Genomic DNA, 20,105 nt, shown 5'->3' with positions numbered 1-20,105 from the left:
GGGACAGCCCTGGGCTAACACTCTGGGCAGTACTGGACGACGCAATCCTAGGAACAGTCCTGGGCTAACACTCAGCACTGGACAACGTACACATGCAATCCTAGGGACAGCCCTGGGCTAACACTCTGGGCAGCACTGGACGACGCACGCAATCCTAGGGACAGTCCTGGGCTGGAGCCTGGAATGGGAAAGGATTTGTGCGGAAAAACCAAAGAATTCTTCATTACTTCTTAATTACAACAACTCAGACAATAAGTAAACTACATTTCTGTAGCCCTATGATCAACAGTATCAATATAGAACTTTATAAAGCTTACAGCAGGAGGGGGTGGTACAGCTCAGTAGCAAAGACCTCATCGAGTAGATACGCAGCCCAGGGTTCTGTCCCCAGCTCCACAAAAACAGCTTACAAAGTTTGCTGACATTCATTAGTCCACCTGATTCCCAGATAACGCTAAGTCAAATATACAACATTGTTTGTGTCTTTTGCACGGAGAAATGCCACCTTGAACACACTAGCATCTCTATGAGCACAGAGCACATCTACAGACAAGCAATATTGATATGGATTGAAATGTAGGTGCAAACACTACCTCTGGAACCTCAGGACAATAGACTAGAACTGCACAGGGAAGGAACAAAAAACAAAAACGGAAAAAAGAAAAAAACCTCCAAAATGCAAAACAAAACAAAAAACTTGTCTACTTAGGCAGTGGTGGCACATGCACTTTAGAGGCAGAATCAGGTGGATCTCTGTGAGTTAGAGTCCAGGCTGGTCTGCAGAGTGAGTTCCAGGCCAACCAAGTCTGCCCAGAGAAATACTGTTCGAAAAAAACCAAACCAAAAAAACCCACAAAACCAAAACCATGAAACAAAAACAAACAAAAAACAACAACAACCGAACAACAAAAACGTTATCTAGTCAAGAGACATTTCTTCCAGCCAGATGTCTAGCCCCCTCAGGGATCAGGGCACACTCAGTAACTTGTGAAGTGCTTTCACAATCTTTTGGGGACATGAGGAGACAAAATGAAAACGGAAAAGGTACCAGTGAGTTAAAACAATGAGCTTTCACCAGTGGGACCTGGACACGCTCCCACGCTAGAGCGCAACAACCCTTGCAAGGCCCCAGTGCTATAAAGTCTCACTGGAAAAGGCAGATCCAATCCTCCTTGCACCCCAAAACTATGTGTGTCTCAGAATGAGGGGCCATACAGAGTCACAATTCTCAAAGATGATGAAATACTGGCAACTGCACCCCCAGTTTTGGGTCCATCTGGTTAAAGTTCACACCCATGAAAATGACAAGTCTGGAACTCCAACAACTGAATGAAGAACCGAGCCACACCAATCTCCGGACGTGGCCCTGAGACCTCTTGGGCAACCACACATAGAATGCCAGTATCCTTCTGGGAAAAGTTGTGGGTTAATAGGAAGGGTCCCTTTTTTTTTTGGTTTTGGGAGACAGGGTTTCTCTGTGGCTTTGGAGCCTGTCCTGGAACTCGCTCTGTGGACCAAGCTGGTCTCGAACTCACAGAGATCCGCCTGCCTCTGTCTCCCGAGTGGTGGGATTAAAGGCGTGCGCCACCATCGCCCAACAGGAAGGATCCTTCTTGACAGCAACCCATTAACTATCAATATTTCGTCTAGCTAGCTTTAGATGTAAAGGAGAAAAAAAAGGCATACAATGAAAGCTTTTTAATAATTTTGGAAAAAAGCCATTTTTGAACATGAGTTCTTATAGTATTGTCCAGGCTGATCTCAAATCCTAGCCTAGGCTTAAGTGAGGTTCCTGGTAGGAAATAGCTATGATACACACACACACGCTATATATACATATATATATACACACACACATACACACACACGCTATATATAAACCTGGCTGAGCTGTACAGACAAAATAAGGCAATTCTTCTAAAACGGTGAATTTTTCTTTTCTGTAAGGTGCATACATGGGAGTCAGCTCTTCCACTTAGTGGAACTCAGGGGTCAAAATTCAAGTCATCTGGATAAGCAGCAAGTGAGCCATCTAGCTAGCCACCTTCAATTTAAAAAAAATGAAGATGGAAGAAGAAAAAGGAGGAAGGCAGAAAGGATGAGGAAGAAGAAAAGCACTCTTACTTTACCACCCAACTGAGAGAAAGCAGTGTCCACAAGGACATGCAATCCAGAGCCACGACCCCCTAGCAGCACACGGCCCGTGCTCCTATCATACTGATACCGTGGTTTTGGATCACAAACTTCATGTTCCAATCTATGTTCCTTCAAGGTCTCCTCAAGGAACGCCCTCCTCACCTCCTTCCTAGAGAAAAACCTCAGATTCTTGGCATCTCTGTTTGGGCCTCTCTGATTTGGCTTACACGATAGGTCCTTAGAGGTCCTTACCTTCTTTTCTGAGGACGATCTAACTGCTCGGGCCCTTAAATACAAACCCATTCTTTGGATAGAGTCCTGGCCTGGTCATTTGTGTGGAGGACAAGTCCATCCTCGGTTGCATACTAAAATGCAAGTTAGAACAGAGAGGTCAAAAGATGGACAGCTTGTCACTATGATGTTACTTTAACTAAATACGTTAACAAAAGAATAACACTTAGATCGCAGGAGATGACACCGTTACAAGCCACACACACGGACACTCAATGCTTCACTCACTACATGTCAAAAATCCCTTCTAGGAGGAAGTTACATTGGATATATGGATTAAAAACTGAAACACGCTAGGCAGTGGTGGCGTACGCCTTTAATCCCAGGACTCAGGAGTCTGAGGCAGGAGGATCTCTGTGTGTTCGAGGTCTACAAGACCTAGTTCCAGGACAGGCTACAAAGCTACAGAGAAACCTGGCCTCAAGAAACAAAAACAAAACAACCCCCCTCCCAAAAACCCGCAACAACACCAACAAAACACCAGACCACAATCAAGGAAGAGCAAATCTGATCTTTGTGAGATATATATGTTTGCATGTACATCTGTAGACCAGAAGAGGTCACTGGATCTGATGGTTATGAGCTGCCATGTGGGTGCTGGGAATTGAACTCGGACTCCAGGAAGAACAGCTTGTGAGCCATCTCTGCAGCTCAGAATCTGATTCATTCTCATTCTTTCCTTTCTCTCTCTCTCTCTCTCTCTCTCTCTCTCTCTCTCTCTCTCTCTCTCTTCCTTTTTTCCCCCTCAAGACAGAGTTTCTCTGTATAACCATTCTGGCTGCCCTGGAACTCAGCTGATAAACCAGGCTGACAGGGGGATCGGCCCACCTCTGCCTCTCAAGTGCTGGGATATAATCTGATCTCTCAATAGCAAGTTCACACGATAACTTCAGGTACAACAGGCTATCGCTTATTTGAGCATCGATCACTTTGTCAGGCACTATACATTAAACTCCCAAATCCAGTGAATTTTAAATAGTTTTAAATTTGAAATAAACTACTAAAATAAATTCTCAGTTGAATACTAAATAAAAATTTTTAATGAGTCATCGAAAGACCCAAAGTCAGAATGTTGAAAAGGAAGCTAGATTTATTTAAAACTCAAGGCCCTTGAGAGCAACGGCTAAGGAAAACAGCAATGAGAGTCCCTAGGAGATGAGCAATCCACCATCCAAGACGCCAGTGCCTTCAATTCCCTAACCGATCAGCCCTCTAACAACTGTCAGACGCTGTCAAAGCACCTGACCCTCAGAATTCTGCTCCCTCTCGCCTTCCGCAGCACCTTCTTCCCTCTCCATACTGCAGCCTAGATCCAAACTACATATAACCTTTCTTTTTGTTTGTTTATTTTTCGAGACAGGGTTTCTCTGTGTAGCTTTGGAGCTTGTCCTGTAGACCAGGCTGGCCTTCCACCTGCTTTTACCTCCTGAGTGCTAGGATTAAAGGTGTGTACCACCATACCCAAAGATAATGTATTTCTAAAATGACATTTGACACCAAGTTTTATATTCATTTAAAATAAAATTGGACACCATTGGCAAACTTCATTTATTCAACCAATTATTTCCTGGATATTTGCTTACTATGTAAGCATATAAAATTAGTCAGTAATCATAATCCTATAAAGTTCATCAGAAAGAACAAGAAATAAAATTAAAATATGTCATTAAGATTCACAACAGTAAGCAGCACAGGGATGCATTCCTATAGTCTCAGCATTTGAAGACAGAGACAGGTGATCTTTGTAAATTCCAGGCCAACCTGGTCAAAAGAGTGAGTTCCAGGCCAGCCAGGGATACACACTTACATCCTGACAGAATAGAGAAAAAGGAAGGGTGTAGAGAAGAAGGGAGGATGATTCTAAACAAGAGCAAATAAAAAATGTCCAACAGCAATCAAGTACACCGCAGGCAAAGATAAACAGTCTCTACTCAAGGGAACAGTTCTGAAGAGAACAGATCGACAGATATCACCACCTGTGACAGAGACAAGGCACTCAGGACCCCACAGGAACCAACGGTTACCTGAAGAGACAACAGCAGAGAAGGTGGCGTGGACTATTGAAACGATAGCAGGAAATCTAAGTTTTATGTAGGGATGAGAAGAAACTGTGTTAGGTCTAGAGTTGAATTCGTGTCTCACAGCTTGAATTACTGAAGGGAGGAGACACTGGAACTATAGGTTGGGATGATTGAGTCCAAAGCCACCCCAATTTGATGATCCAGTTTATAGATTCTAAGTCTTCAGCACTCAGCAGGTGTGCTGTGCGTGCCTTTAAGCTCAGCACTAGGGAAGCAGAGCCCGGAGGATCACGGTAAGTTAAAGGCTAGCCTGATCTACATAGTGCTCCAGAGGCCAGCCAAACTACAGGAGAGAGTCTCTCAAGCTAACTTAATACATAAGAAAATAAAAATAAGCTCCAAACACTTCCAAAGAGCAAAATATCTAGAAGAAATAAACGTACCATCACGGTGCTTCTGAGTACAGCAGATAATTCTAACTCTGATGACTCTAGGAGCTACTCAACACGAGTTATTTCTGAACCATGCCAGATTTTTAAAGTTTTAACTCTTTCTCACTTCTTATTTTGCACATGTAGGTGCATGCACACAGGCATGCTTAGGAGGAGTCAGAGGATAACTCTTGGGGTTGGTTCTCCAGCTCGAGGGCTGAGAAACTCAGGCTTGACGACAGGCACCATTGCCCTCTGAGCCATCCTGTCTGTCTGTGTCAGAACTTTCATCACAAATCTAGAAGTGATCCTAATTATGTGTTTGGGGGAAATCAGTATCTATAATTGCCAACCAACTATGGTACTTTTTACATAAGATTAATTTTACTTAATTTCATTATTATTGTATGTGTAGGGCTGATTAATTTTACTCAGTAAATAAAATTGGTTCAAACCAAGCTAAACCATTAAGCCCAGCTGGCCATTAAACTTGAAAATTCTTCAGAGTCTCTACAAAGGAAAAATACAAAAGTCAAAGTATTTTCTTCATTAAGACTGAGTAACCTTTTCAGTTCACGTCTAGTAAAAACTGTTTAATTTGCCGATTGGTGGTGGTGCACACCTTTAATCCCAGCACACGGGAGGCAGAGGCAGGCGGCTCTGAGTTCCAGATCAGCCCAGTCTACAGAGAGAGTTCCAGGACAGGCAGAGCTACACAATGAAACTGCCTCAAAAAGTCAAAACAAAAAAGCAGAACCACAGAACGGCTGTATAATTTAATCAGAGGAGGAGGAGGAATGTAAGGTCCTTCAGAGACTTGAATAATCATTTGGAGAGAGATACTGACTGATCCATCGAAACCCTGAGTTCTTACGGAAGAAGAGGACAGTATCTGCTCAGACCAGGAAGACTTCAAGTTACTGGTTTGTACACTTTGCAGAAGTCTCTTTGATTTTAATCAAGTGACTTCAAGAAGGACCGGGGTTTGCTGAGACGAACTGGGAAGAACAGATTATATCCACTGTTACAAACCTGTTGCCAAGAAAGCTTGTTCTTAAAGTCAGAGATAGTGATGGGTGCAGGCACAGGCAGGATGGAGAGCAAAGCCAGCAGCAGCAGAACCAGATCACTTCGTGGAGGCCATGTGCCCCCTCCAGGTCAAGGCCTGAACAAGTCTGTTAGTTATACAGAGATTTTCCCCAGAGCCATTAGAAGAGGCTTCCTGGTTTTGAAATACTCAACTTGAAACTCCATGTTTAAATGTCCATTTATTGTTTGCAGTACTGGAGACTGGACAAGCAGTCCACCACTACGCTGCATATTCCTACAACCTCTTTTATTTATCTAAACGTTTTCAGATGACATTAACTTATTCTGTATGTGTCTGGGAAGGTGCACATGCTGTGAAGTCAGAAAACAACTTCCACGAGTCAGGTCACAAGGTTTGGTTGGTAAGTACCTTCTTAAAAAAATAAAATACATTAAAATTAAGGTGGTGTGGTGGTGTATGTCTTTAATCCCAGCACTTGGAAGGCAGAGATAGGCGAGTCTTTTTGAGTTCAAACCTGCTCTACAGAGTGAGTTCCAAGATAGCCAGGGCTGCATAGTGAGACTCTATCTCAAAACAAAACAAAATTTTATTTTATGTATATGAGTCATTTGCCTGTGCACCCCTGATGCCCTCCTGAGGCCAAAAGAAGGCACCGAATCTCTGGAGCTGGAGGGACTGATGATGAGAGCCAGCCACGTGGGTTCTGAGAACTGCCGGTGTCCTCCACAAGAGCAGGAAGCCCTAGCGGCAGGCAAGCCACCTCTCAAGCCCCATGGTTTTATTTATCTACTTACTTACTTTATGAGACAGTGTCCCACTTTGTGGTGCTAGCTGGAATGGAACTCAGATCTGCCTGCCTTTTTGTACGATTAAAGGCACGCACAACTTTTTTTAAGTCAAGGAATTAAAAGACAATTCCAAGGAAACGCCCCCTTAGCAAGCCTGCTGCTTATGCACACACCTGCAATCACTGTGCCCTCACGAACTTCCCCATGGCACACAGGATAACAGGGAAAGAGGATTATGGGGCAAGAATTATGACAGCAGAGGAAAGTCCTAATTTTGTCAAGAGGATGAGCCTGGAGCTAGGCCCTCAACAGAGACTCGATCTCATGCGTCGACAAGAAAACCCACGAGCACAGGCACACGTTGCAGAGAACCAGTTTCGTTCCTAGCTGCGTTTTCTCAGCAAACCAATTTTAATATAAGGGCACTGAGGATTGTTCTTCCTCAAGCTACTGACCTGGTAACCTTGGAAGAAGTTAAGAATTTCCTTAACTCCAGTATTGTAGGCCAGGCCCTGCACTCTGACCACCGTGCCGGGCTGGGGCGGGACACTGCTAAGATTGGCAGCTGTAGGGAAGTAGCCAAGACTATTAGGCGAACCTGGGGGGCTAAAGGGAGAGAAAGCACAGTGAACCGACAGGAACACACAACGCTGCGTATTTACTCTAAAACATATTACTTAAGAAGCTGACGTTTTGAAGGTGATGTTCTTATCCTTCGATGAGGTACCTTTCCTGAGAGAGGTAAGAATGCCAGAGGTTCTGCCTCACGTTGCAACAGCAGCCAGTGGAGAGGAAGTGGGGTTAATGCAGGATTAGATGCAGAAATTTCCCCCGTCTCTCAGGTTCTCAAAGGGAGAAGAAGAAGAACTAAGCCGTCTCAGCCACTCACCCACCTCCAAAGCCCAGGTCCCCGATGGTTAATGAGCCGGTTTTAGGCATGAAGAAGAGGCATGGCTATGAGGGAATAAGGGGAAGCACAGCCAGAGACCGACAGTCCACAGTGAACGCTCCCAAGAGCCAACAGCTCCACCCACGTGCACAAGGAAAGCAGAGCGGATCACACCCGGGGAATTTCTGCCAACACGCCTCTTTAAAAACAGAAAAGTGAGAGGGTGAGAAGGACACAGAAGAAGCTGAACTGATCACCATTGAAACAAATGAGGCCCCCAGGCATTTTCTGTAGCAATCTCCTCCATGAAGTACAGGGCCAGTCAGTGCCTACCTTACGTGGTACCTCTAGCGACCATTGTATTAGCCTCATTAATTAACTCATCAATCAGCTTTATGAGATTCCCCCCAATCCGTTCTCTATAATTGGAGGTCAGATAATTACAGTTTGAAATATGAACAGGAATGTTTTTTAACCCGGTCATAAACTTAAGAAGCAATGCCGATTCAAACTTCAGATTATGAACTTCCAGCCACTTCCTGTAGAGGTAATTAATTGTACGTTTCAGAGATGCCACCTTACATGATAGTAACAAACAAGTTACCAGATGAGCCTCCAGCCATAGATGACAGGAATTAGCCCAGAAACCTTTCCTCTGCTGTTACACGGGGACGATCAACACCTTCAGTTCCCAGACCGTGATTTAACATTCAATCACTCCCAAGATTCCGTGACATTCTCTTCCTCTTGTTATCTTATCACTTATTAAATATTAGAAGCCTGGAAACAGCACTGGGCATCCATCCCCAAACCTTTACGTCTCTAAATCAGTAGATGTCAACTATGTGACAAATTTGGATAGCCCTGGGAGACCTTCACACTTCTGATAAGAACCCTGCCTACCCACCCCTCCAAATTACAAATCAAAGACTCGAGAAAAGTCAAATGTCCCATGACTGTACCAATATTTTAAAACAACCCGAGACTTTAATAAAAAACAAGATTGAAATCTCTGCAAACACTAGAAATGGGGCGTATGCCTAACTGAATCTAACGCTCTGACCACCCTTCCAGCCAACACCTCCGTGTTTTTACAGAGGTGAGAGAGACCTTAAAGTCAAATAATTTCTTACTAGGGCTGGAGAGATGGCTCAGAGGTTAAGAGCATTGCCTGGTCTTCCAAAGATCCTGAGTTCAAAACCACATGGTGGCTCACAGCCATCTATAATGAGGTCTGGTGCCCTCTTCTGGCCTGCAGGCATACATGCAGACAGATTATTGTATACATAATAAATAAATATTTAGCCGGGCGATGGTGGCGCACGCCTTTAATCCCAGCACTCGGGAGGCAGAGGCAGGCGGATCTCTGTGAGTTCGAGACCAGCCTGGTCTACAGAGCTAGTTCCAGGACAGGCTCCAAAGCCACAGAGAAACCCTGTCTCGAAAAACCAAAAAAAAAATAAATAAATAAAAAAATAAATAAATAAATACTTATAAAAAAATAATAATTTCTTACTGAAAACATCAGCACCGTGTCAAACTAGAAAACCACACTGATCTCTCAAGTTCAATATTTTCTACATATTTAACCAGTATTCAGTGAGTGTATTTGTTTATATCAAATATCTGCTATGCTGAGTGTAATATACAAAGACCTCTCCATATACGTCAATACAGCCTGGACTCCTGTATAAAGGATATGAAAGTCTTGTCATGTACCCAGCACACTTATTTTCATACACTGTCCTATCACACTTTATTGCTTTTGCCTGAAGGATCTTCTAAAAATCCAGACGGGGTCTCTGTTATCTTCAAAATCTATTCAAGATAGAAGCAGATAATGGGCCAGGGAGACAGCTTAGTGGGTAAAGGACTTGCTGTCGAGTCTGATCCCTGGGACCCACGTGGCGGAGAGAGACAGGGCACACATACACACATTCAAACACAAAATGAATATAGGTAGGAATTAAATACAGCAGGGCTTCTTAAACAAACAAGTAGTCACCGTAAGGGTTGATGGCTCACTGGATAAATGACTTGAGTTCGGCCCCTGAAACCCACACCGAAGTGCAAAGGTTGACTGCACAAAGCTATCCTGATTTCCACACCTGCGCTATGGCATGTGCAACCCTTGCCTGCACACACACACCCGCGCATGTACAATGCATTGTGTCTTTTAAGAAGCGATGATTTGAAATTTAACATTATAATGGACAATAAATCCGCTCTCAAGATGGCAATCATTCCAATAAACGTATCCCAACTTCAAGTTCATCTAATTTTTCTTTCAGTTTTTCGAGACAGAGTTTCTCTGCAAAGCACTGGAAGTTCTGTCCTTTTCCTAGCGACCTTATTTATAGACACCATCCTATTATAGTTTTTTTTTTTTTTTTCCTGAGACAGGGTTTCTCTGTAGCTATGGTTCCTGTCCTGGAACTAGCTCTTGTAGACCAGGCTGGCCTCGAACTCACAGAGATCCACCTGCCTCTGCCTCCCGAGTGGTGGGATTAAAGGTGTGCACCACCACCGCCCGGCACTATTATAGTTTATTGCTTTTGCCCAAATAGCTTCTATAAATTTGGAACTCACAAAGCAGACAAGGCTGGCCTTGAACTCATAGAGATCCTCCTACTTCTGCCTCCTGAGTGCTCAATTAAAGGTGTGCACACCAGTCGGCATCTAGTTTCAATTTTCTTAACTGTAATTACCGATTATATTCTAGAAGCCATAAGGAAACTCATGGAACCTGTCTATCCCCTTGAGAGGGAAGAATTTTCTATCAACCTAAAATCTAAATTCCAAAATTTTAAAAGGATTATTCAAATAATCAGCAAAGCCGGGAGGTGGTGGCGCATGCCTTTAATCCCAGCACTCGGGAGGCAGAGGCAGGCGGATCTCTGTGAGTTCGAGACCAGCCTGGTCTACAGAGCTAGTTCCAGGACAGGCTCCAAAGCCACAGAGAAACCCTGTCTCGAAAAAACAAAAAACAAAAAGAAAAGAAAAAAAAAACACTTTTCAATAAAATTGACAGTCAAACATGTACTTATCATATAGAAAACTAAAAGAGTTAGTAAAAAAAAAAAACCTAATAGACTAATAAGTCGGGTCATTAAAAAGAACACAAACTTCAATTGCTTTTCTATATATAAAAAAGAACACCACCACAATAAAAAAACAATTCTATTTACAGGAACATCAAAAGGAAAAATTCTCAGGCAGAGCTCACAAAAGCACAGGAGTTGGACACCATGATCTATAAAGCTTATGCTCGGGGCCTGTAATCCTAGCACTTGGGAGCTGCAGGCAGGAGCACAAAGTTATCCTTAGCTGCACAACAAGCTGCAGGCCAGCCTGGGCTAGGGGAGATGTTACTTCAAAGACCTACAAACAGTTTGATACACAGAAACTTGAACGTTGCTAAGGCTCTCCACTCCCCGAGTCAGGGAGATGTTTCAGATGGTAAAAGCATCCGCTGTACCTGTCCAGTTCCTGGAACACACATAAAAACCTGGATGCGGTGATGCAGACCTGTGACCCCAGCACTCACAGGTGAGATGAGAAGTAGAGATAGAAAAATTGGCTCAAAGCACTGTGCTAGTTAGCCTGAGGTCCACTGTCCAGAGGCAGGGACAAGGAGACCCTGCTTCAACATGTGGAAGGTGAACTAACTCCCAAAGGCTTTAACCTCCCAACCTTAATGACAGGAGCATGGGTACACCCACATGGAATCTTTAAAGAAAAGAAGGCTCCATCAACAACTTTGAAAGCATCAGGAAAATTAAAAATGCCTAAAAAGCTTGCCCAGTATAGCCCATATCTTTTTAGTTAAGATCAAGTAAATAGCTGAGGCTCACTCCAAATTTGTAATCCTCCTGCCGCAACCTTCTGAGTGTTAGGATCATAGACATTATAAGTTTCAATGTTGCTCAGTGGCAGAGAGGAAGTTTAACTTAGATTGTCTTTAACCTCAACATGTGCTCTGTACACACATACAAATTTATTTTTTTCTTTTTGGTTTTTTGAAATAGGGTTTCTCTGTGTAGCCCTGGCTGACCTCAAACTCGTAGAGATCCACCTGCCTCTGCCTCCCAAGTGCTGGGATTAAGAGCACATGCCACCATGTCCAGCCACATACAAATTTATCATACAGTAAAACAAAGAAATAAAAACTAATAAACAAAATTCAGTTTGTTAAGCGGTTATGAAACAACACAACTTAGATCCCGACCCAAAATCCTACAAAAATTAACTCCAATTGATGTACCTGGCAAACGCTCAATCCCAAGAACCCAAGTAAATGAGTACAAGCTCATTTCTGGCCGACATACATACAAGCCTATACTCCCACACCACACACAGACCCACAGGTAAGGGTCAAAAAAATAAAAAGAGCAAACTCAAATTGAGTCATTTATCTAAATAGGAAAGCTAAAAATATAAAAAAGCAAGGAAATTGTAGCAAGCTTTGAACCTTATGTTTAGATTTGATGTCAATAGCGGAGTCAGAAAGGTAGAAATAGATGAACACACACACACACACACACACCCATCCACCCCTGTATATATCTCAAAACAAGTCACACCCTTTGGGCTGAGGAGGTACCACTATCAAGATGCTTGCCATCACCAAGAGGATGGAGTTCAATCACCAACACCCACAGGATAGAAAAATCTAAAGCACACAACTTCAATTCAGAAATTCCATGCCTGAATCCTCCTACAGAAGTTAAATATTAAAGATGAACTTTGAAACACAGAGAAAATTAAAAGCTCAAATGTTTAAAATTAAATTGTTATATTATGCTGTGTGCGTGCGTGAGGGTATGGAGTTATCTCCACAAGACAGAGTTTCTCTGTGTAGTGCTGGAATTCACTAAGTAGACCAGATTGGCCTTGAAATTAGAGATCTGCCTACCTCAACCTCCAAAGTGCACCACCACGCCTGTTATCTGGATAGTTTTTAAAAAAGAAGCAGGTACATATTTAGAAATACAGACGTGTGGGGACTGGAGAGCTGGCTCAGAAATGAAGAGCACTGGCTGCTCTGCCAGAGTTCAGTTCCTAGCAACCACATGGTGGCTCACAACCATCTTATAATGAGATTTGATGCCCTTTTCTAGTGTGTAGGCAATGCAGGCAGAACACTGTATATAGAATAAATAAACAAATAAACCTAAAAAAAAAAGAAATATACACGTGTATGTTTTTAAACTAATAATGACACTTCTGGGCTAGGCAGCACTCATGAATAAAGTCTTTTACTCATTATACATTTATACTTTGACTTACTAATTAGCATAGCCAAACCTTTTTAAACTACTAGCTAAAAAAGTATTCATCCAAAAGCAGGGTCCCAAACTTACAGAACTGATTAAGTCATGAATGTTAGTTTTTCTACCTTTGGCATTTCAGTCAACACTCACAGACTCATTTCTAAGAGATTCCTTCTCACAACAAGGCCCAGGCAGTGAGTCCCTAATAGAGGTGACTTTGGACACATACTGCACACAGAACCACACCAGCGCTCGTCATCTTTCAGTTCCGAAACTTTGAAGACATGAAGAGGCAGAAAAAGAGTGTCTTGATACCAGACCCCAACAGCGACAAGCATTAACACAGGATCTACAGGCCAGCCACCTCAGCACCCCTGAACACGGAGATAAGCATTTATACAGGGTCTACAGGCCAGATCTCAGCACCCCTGTACACGGAGATAAGCATTTATACAGGGTCTACAGGCCAGATCTCAGCACCCCTGAACACGGAGATAAGCATTTATACAGGGTCTACAGGCCAGCCACCTCAGCACCCCTGTACACGGAGATAAGCATTTATACAGGGTCTACAGGCCAGCCACCTCAGCACCCCTGTACATGGAGATAAGCATTTATACAGGGTCTACAGGCCAGATCTCAGCACCCCTGTACACGGAGATAAGCATTTATACAGGGTCTACAGGCCAGCCACCTCAGCACCCCTGTACACGGAGATAAGCATTTATACAGGGTCTACAGGCCAGCCACCTCAGCACCCCTGTACACGGAGATAAACACTTATACAGGGTCTACAGGCCAGCCACCTCAGCACCCCTGTACACGGAGATAAGCATTTATACAGGGTCTACAGGCCAGCCACCTCAGCACCCCTGTACACGGAGATAAACATTTATACAGGGTCTACAGGCCAGCCACCTCAGCACCCCTGTACACGGAGATAAGCATTTATACAGGGTCTACAGGCCAGCCACCTCAGCACCCCTGTACACGGAGATAAACACTTATACAGGGTCTACAGGCCAGCAGATCTGAGCACTCATGTACACGGAGACAGTGGTACTGCCCTTTGCACACTAGGTGAGCACTTCCACGCACACCCCAGCCTAACCCTTTCTGAGCCATTCGCAGCCCTTTAAAGGACAGCTTCCAAGGAACCGTCACGGCTTTATTCCTGTTCTTCCTCCCAGCAGATTTTCAGTAGCAGATGCGCCCAAGACTCACGTTCAGCAAGTGTGACTAACTGGTGCTGCTGGGAGACCTTAACTGACATTCTGGTTCCCTGATGGAGACTCCACCGTGAAGGGGATACAGCAACAGGACAGTAGGGAGAGCACAAGCTACCTTCAGGCCATTATCAAAAGCACTGTGTACAGATTGGTAAATACCCTCAAAGTACCAGTCTGAAGATCTTCGGCTAAAAATAAACCCTGCTATCAACATTTTGTTCTTGTCAAACACCTACTGCTTGACAAAACTGAAGTTTGACAAAAATAAAGAAAGCTTACTACTGGATTAACAAAGGTACTGAAAATTTTTTAAAACTGAGGATTAGGCTGGGCAGTGGTGACACAGGCCTTTCTTTATTCCCAGTACTCAGGAGGCAGAAGCAGGTGGATCTCTGAGAGTTCAAGACCAGCCTGGACTACAGAGCAAGTTCCAGGACAGCCAGAACTACACAGAGACACTACCTGTCTTGAAACACCAAGAACCAAACACCAAAAAACAAAACAAAACAAAAAAACTCTTGACGAATAGAATTGTTCCTTATATATCCAAATTAGATATAAAACTGATTCCAAAAATCTTCACCAATTACATCATTTTATAAGATGCAAGAAAGCCAACTTTTGTCCCATCCCTGGGACCACACAGTCTCCAAGTTGTTCTAACTTTCTCATGTGCACCCTGGCATGTGTGTGTGCGAGCATAATTTTAAAAAGAGATGTAGATTTGGTATGGTAGCACACACCTGTACACCCAGCAGTTTGGGAGGCAGAAGCAGGAGAATTACTGCCAATTTGAGGCCAGTATAGATAGTACAGAGTACGAAGTAAGACCCTGTCCTTAAAAACATAAAGGGAGGAATAGAAGGATGGAAACAAGCTAATGAATAAAAAGTACTGACATTAAGATAGAGCTCCAGACTCCCCAAGATTACACTTTCCATTACACAGTTCCACCTTCCAGGAACTGCCTCCAACTGAAAAGCAGCAGAGACATAAAACATGCAAACCCTAGGAAGATACTGATCAATTTCATTCTGGGTTTGTTTACTGTATACATTTAAGGAGCAACAAATACAAGCATTGGGATATTTAGAGCAACTATATTTATTATGGGCTAACATTCAAACCTAAAAAAAATACGATCGCTCCTGTTGAGTTATTCTGTTTTGTGATTCATTTCCATGTTGTTAGCACCTGATCCTAAGGACAAAGAGCTACTATCCACGTGCAGTTCAAACAACAGGAGACAGAGCGGGGAGAGCTGAACTCACGGGCAACCTAAAGACCGTGCTAGTCACATACTACAAATAAATAAACTTCAGTCGGTCTTAAAACACCCATTGGTCAGAGATGTGGCCGGCCACACTAACCTTCAGTAAGGGAGACAATATTCTTTTGTGAGCTCACACACTGGTTGTCAAAGGAATCTTTGTCTCTGCCCCTGCTGTCACTTCCTGTGGAGTCTTACCTGGGGTAGTAGGCTGTGTAGTTCATGAAGAGCTGAGTACCTGCTGGGTAGTATGCGGTGGAGGGCTGCAGTGCCCGGGGACTGAAGAGCAGAGAAGGCTGATAAATGGCAGCTTCGGTAGGGATCACGGCTGCAGGAGCAGGGAACGTGTAGGAAGGAGGAGACAGGCCTAAACAGAGAGGAGAGAGAAGCTCTGAGTCACACTGGTAACAGCTGCCACCGGTGTCAGCATTCGGGCTGTGGTCACTCTTCCACCTCCATATCTGTGAAGATCACTCGTGTGTGTGTGTGTACCTGTGTGAGTCAGTGTACAATACATGCATGCAGGAACCTTTGGAAGCCGGAAGAGGATGTTAGATCCCCTAGCACTGGAGTTAGAAGCAGCTGTGAGCTGCCATGTGGGTACTGGGAACTGAAACCAGGTCCTCTGCGAGAACAGTGATGCTCATAACGCTGACCCATCACCCTGGCCTCAGCTACACATTTTAAAAGAAAAACCACCACAGTTCTTTATATCCCAAGCAACTTCCATTTAATTTTGTGGATGTTTTTGCCCTTTAGTATGACATGAACCAAAGAGATTAGGATAAAAGGATGTACCATATATTACACTAAAGCTGTTCCACAGGGGATAAGATAAACTGTATATTATCTTCACCTAAAGGCAATCCAAAAATTAGGCTTTGAAGTTAATCTACACCTTCAGACCTATTAAAAAAAGTCCAACTAGGAAACAGTCCAGGGGAAAGAGCTGGGCTTGGTGGTGCGCTCAGGAAGCAGAGGCTAGGGTTATCGTCATGACGTCAGGAAGCATAGGCTAGGGTTATCGTCATGACATCACGGCCAGTCTAGTTTATGTATCAAGTTCCAAGCCAGCCACCAGGCTGCAGCATGAGACCATGTGTCCAAAAACTAAACCAAACCATACCCCACATATACAAAAGGGGGTCAAGTTTTTAACAAATTCAATCTAGGGCTGAGAGTGTAGTTAAGTGGTGGGGTAGGGGCTCAGCCTGGGTTAGGCCCTGGGTCCAATCCCTAAGCGGAATGGGAGGAGGGAGAGGGAATTCCTCTATCTTCTAGTTACCCTGCACTTTCCGTGATCTCAAACTCCCTTACATTGGAGCTGCTGGTAGTCACGAGCTTTCCCAAGTAGCATGAATACACTAGCTAGACCGTAAGCACTGGATGGAAGACGGATAGCTGAGCTGACAGAATCTGGGGTCAGCAGACTGAGATCCATTAGATTCTGTGACTGGCACAGCCCCAAGGGGTAACTTCACAGGAAAATCTCCAAGACGAATTTTGGCTTTCCTCGTTCTTAAGAGTTTCTCCTTCATTATGAAGAATATGGTGAGCAGTTATGACCATGGACTTCTGGTTCAACATCTAAGTAAGTACGTATCTATATACTTATCTATTACAGTACCAGGGGCCCAGCCCAGCTCTGAGCACGTTAGGTAATTACATCGGCAGCCCTTGAAGTTTTGAGATAGTCTCATTATATGGCCCAGGCTGCCCTCAAACTCATAACCCTTTTGCCTCAGCCTCCCCAGTGGTGGGACCCACGTGTGTACAATCACACCTGGCAGTAAGCAGAAACTCCGCTCATGTGAGACACGTCAGGCCTGTGGCATACTCGGTGACGGAGTATGTGAAGGGTCTGGGTTCAGTCCTCTGAAGCACCACAGAACACTGTGTAGCCTGTGCTCCTAACGGGTTTGCAAAATCATCAAGAAACTCATGATGTAAATGCTACGTGCTATGAAGACACAAGCAGAGGGTGAGCCTACAGCTCAGCGGGAGTGTCCTTGTCCAGCACGAGCCGACCCTTGATCTCATCTCCAGCAACACAAAAGAAAAAAACATATATTCGGTTTCAAAACAAAAGTAAAATAAAAATTGACAAGTGATGAGAAGACCTGGGCATTCCTCAAGTGGCAGAAAGGCTAGTTCTTACTTTCCTAAGAGAAAAATCAGGTGCATCTATGCACAGGATATAAAATAAAGTTGACTGGGCTGGAGAGATGCCTCAGCGGTTAAGAGCATTGCCTGCTCTTCCAAAGGTCCTGAGTTCAATTCCCAGCAACCACATGGTGGCTCACAACCATCTGTGGGGAGGTCTGGTGCCCTCTTCTGGCCTTCAGGCATGCACACAGACAGAACATTGTATAATAATAAATAAATATAAAATAAATAAATAAATAAAGTTGACTGTGAAATTACATTGATTTTTGGGGGGGGGGGGTAATTCTGAGCTTGGCTGCTCTGGAACTAGATATGCAGACAAGTGCTTGCCTCCCTGCTGGCATCAAGGGTGTGCACCATCAGGTCCAGCTGACTTCGAGTGAATCAAGGTGCTGCAGCATGGTATGAAGACACTACCAGCATTTTCTTTTGCCAAATTCATCAAGAAAGTCTTCAGTGGGAAATATCGGCCCCATCAATATTTAAATTGCTTTAAGTCTTTGAGATTAGAATTAAAAAACAGGCAATTTCAATAAGTCTTGTGGTTGTGGTATAGTTAGGCAGTCACCTAAAGGCAGCAGCCCAGAGGGGCAGAATACAACCACAAGTTCACCGACCTTCTGACCTTTAAAGAAATCAACTCTTCTGCTACAAAGAAACACGACCAAATTTTAGGAAAAAATCTTGTTTTCATTTTCGAAAAGCATTGAAAGTAACCAAAGAAACATATTCTTTTTTTGGTTGTTGTTTTTTGAGACAGGGTTTCTCTGTGTTAAAGGAGCCCTGGCTGTCCTGGACTCAATTTATAGACCAGGCTGGCCTCAAACTCACCAAGATCCACCTACCTCTGCCTCCTGAGTACTGGGATTAAAGGCATGCACCACCATTTGCCCAGCTGCAGAAATATATTCTTCAAAAATTGTTAATAAAGACTAGGTCTTCAGAAATACAATTTTACATGAAATAGGATTTAAAATTCCTCCTTTGCTAGGTGAGAATTAGGGCTCAAACCTATCGTCCTAGTAATATTCAGGAGGATGAGGCAGGAGCATCCGTGAGCTCCAAGATAACATGGCCTATATACTGAGCTCCAGGCCAGCCTGGTAGATAGCGAAACCTTGTCTCAAAACTCGAGTCTACAATAAACTGGACAAGAAACAATGGGGAATTTGTTTCATGATATTTGATGGACAATCACTAAGGGATATTACGTTAATGTTACATTTACAGTGATTTATGGACAGAAGACATTCAAGTATCACCATAAAGTATTTTTTATACTCAATCATAATTTTTAAAACCTTGCATCTCATTAACAATAAACTATTAGATATTCACCAACAGCAAGCAGCAGGTAAATGGAATTATTAGAGTTCAGGAATTCCAACGGGAAAAAAAGGATTAAGCCCCACCAGACATTCTACAAACAATTGAACAAGGTAACTGCCACAGATCTCTTTGCTGAAAATAAAACTCAATGCCTATGAACCGCCCACTCTAATAGAACCCAGCAAATTAACCCGGTGCCCCTTTCCAGTTATCTTTGAACTATTATCCCAAGGTATTTAAACATATCCAACATGCAGGTTAAAAACTGCATTTTTTTGAAAAGAGACTCATGTTTGAAAACATCAGGTTTCCTTAGCCACTGACTAAACCTTGCTTCTAGACTACGGGGCTTATTCCTCTCCAACAGGATTCCAGACAGCTTGCACCCAGTTGCCAACGAGCAAGAGCACAGCTTGGAATTAAGCACTGATCCTGTGACCCAATCAAACGTTGGCCAAATCAATTACGCATTATTATAAATAAATGTGGTTTACTAACTTGCTCATTCCGGATATCCTGGACAGCGACAGCCATGCTCTCCAGGGTATCATTTTGAAGACATAGTTGATGCTCAAAACAGTTAAGAATACAAAATGGGCATCAAATCATCCTTCTTAAAGTTCAACGTGTAAGAGAACGGTGAATAAATAAAAAATAAAGACAGAAAGGAAGGGATCCAGCCAAACGTATATTTTACCTTTAAATGCGTATTAAATTATCTACATAGCCAGGTTGCTTCCCAGAGTCAGTGCTTATCTGGAGCACACTAAGCCTCAGAAACCAAATGCTTATCACTGGAAAAGCAAGAATATAATAATTTGAAAGGAGGTGTGTAGCATCTCTAATTATGGGTGTCCACAACCAAGGTCTTAACTGATTACCAGATACTAGTGATTTCAGGTGGGAAAGCCTTGTGTAACCCCCTCGCCTGCCTCAGGAAGAACCAGGGGCACAGGAAGTGACGCAGAGAGCAGCTGAAGCACCTACCAGCACACAGCGTAGAAGAGCGCAGAGACCCAAGAAAAACTTACATGGTAACTTACATGGCGGTGGGGATAAGCCATTTCGATTTAAAGTGCCCCCCATTAACACAAAGTTCATCTCCTCAGCTGAACACTGAAAGACTTCCACATATCTGTCCTTCATGACTTTTTTATGATACTTCTGCGCAGCCATGAATGCTCTGTCTGCAGACTTCATCTGGATAAAGGCATCTCCTGACGGGCGGCCC

At 43.5% G+C, this 20,105-nt stretch overlaps 1 protein-coding gene across 6 annotated transcripts in view; it reads right to left on the bottom strand.

Annotated features, from left to right (window-relative positions):
• The window catches only part of Esrp1 (epithelial splicing regulatory protein 1), a 55,997-nt gene that overhangs the window by 6,896 nt on the left and 28,996 nt on the right, over positions 1-20,105 (bottom strand). For 2 of the 6 annotated variants that reach the window (XM_075966968.1, XM_075966974.1), the window contains 4 exons: positions 19,906-20,104; positions 15,578-15,746; positions 7,174-7,324; positions 2,389-2,501 (listed from right to left, as the gene is read on the bottom strand). In XM_075966968.1, the coding sequence (XP_075823083.1) occupies positions 2,424-2,501; positions 7,174-7,324; positions 15,578-15,746; positions 19,906-20,104 (597 nt within the window). In that variant the 3' untranslated portion in view covers positions 2,389-2,423. The remainder of the gene's footprint in view (positions 1-2,388; positions 2,502-7,173; positions 7,325-15,577; positions 15,747-19,905; position 20,105) is intronic. The other 4 variants (XM_075966969.1, XM_075966970.1, XM_075966972.1 and 1 more) reach the window with 4 other exon arrangements.

The sequence above is a fragment of the Microtus pennsylvanicus genome, chromosome 3 (genome assembly GCF_037038515.1).
Source record: "Microtus pennsylvanicus isolate mMicPen1 chromosome 3, mMicPen1.hap1, whole genome shotgun sequence".
In the NCBI taxonomy this organism is placed as follows: domain Eukaryota; kingdom Metazoa; phylum Chordata; class Mammalia; order Rodentia; family Cricetidae; genus Microtus; species Microtus pennsylvanicus.
This window is presented reverse-complemented; position numbering and strand designations above follow the sequence as displayed.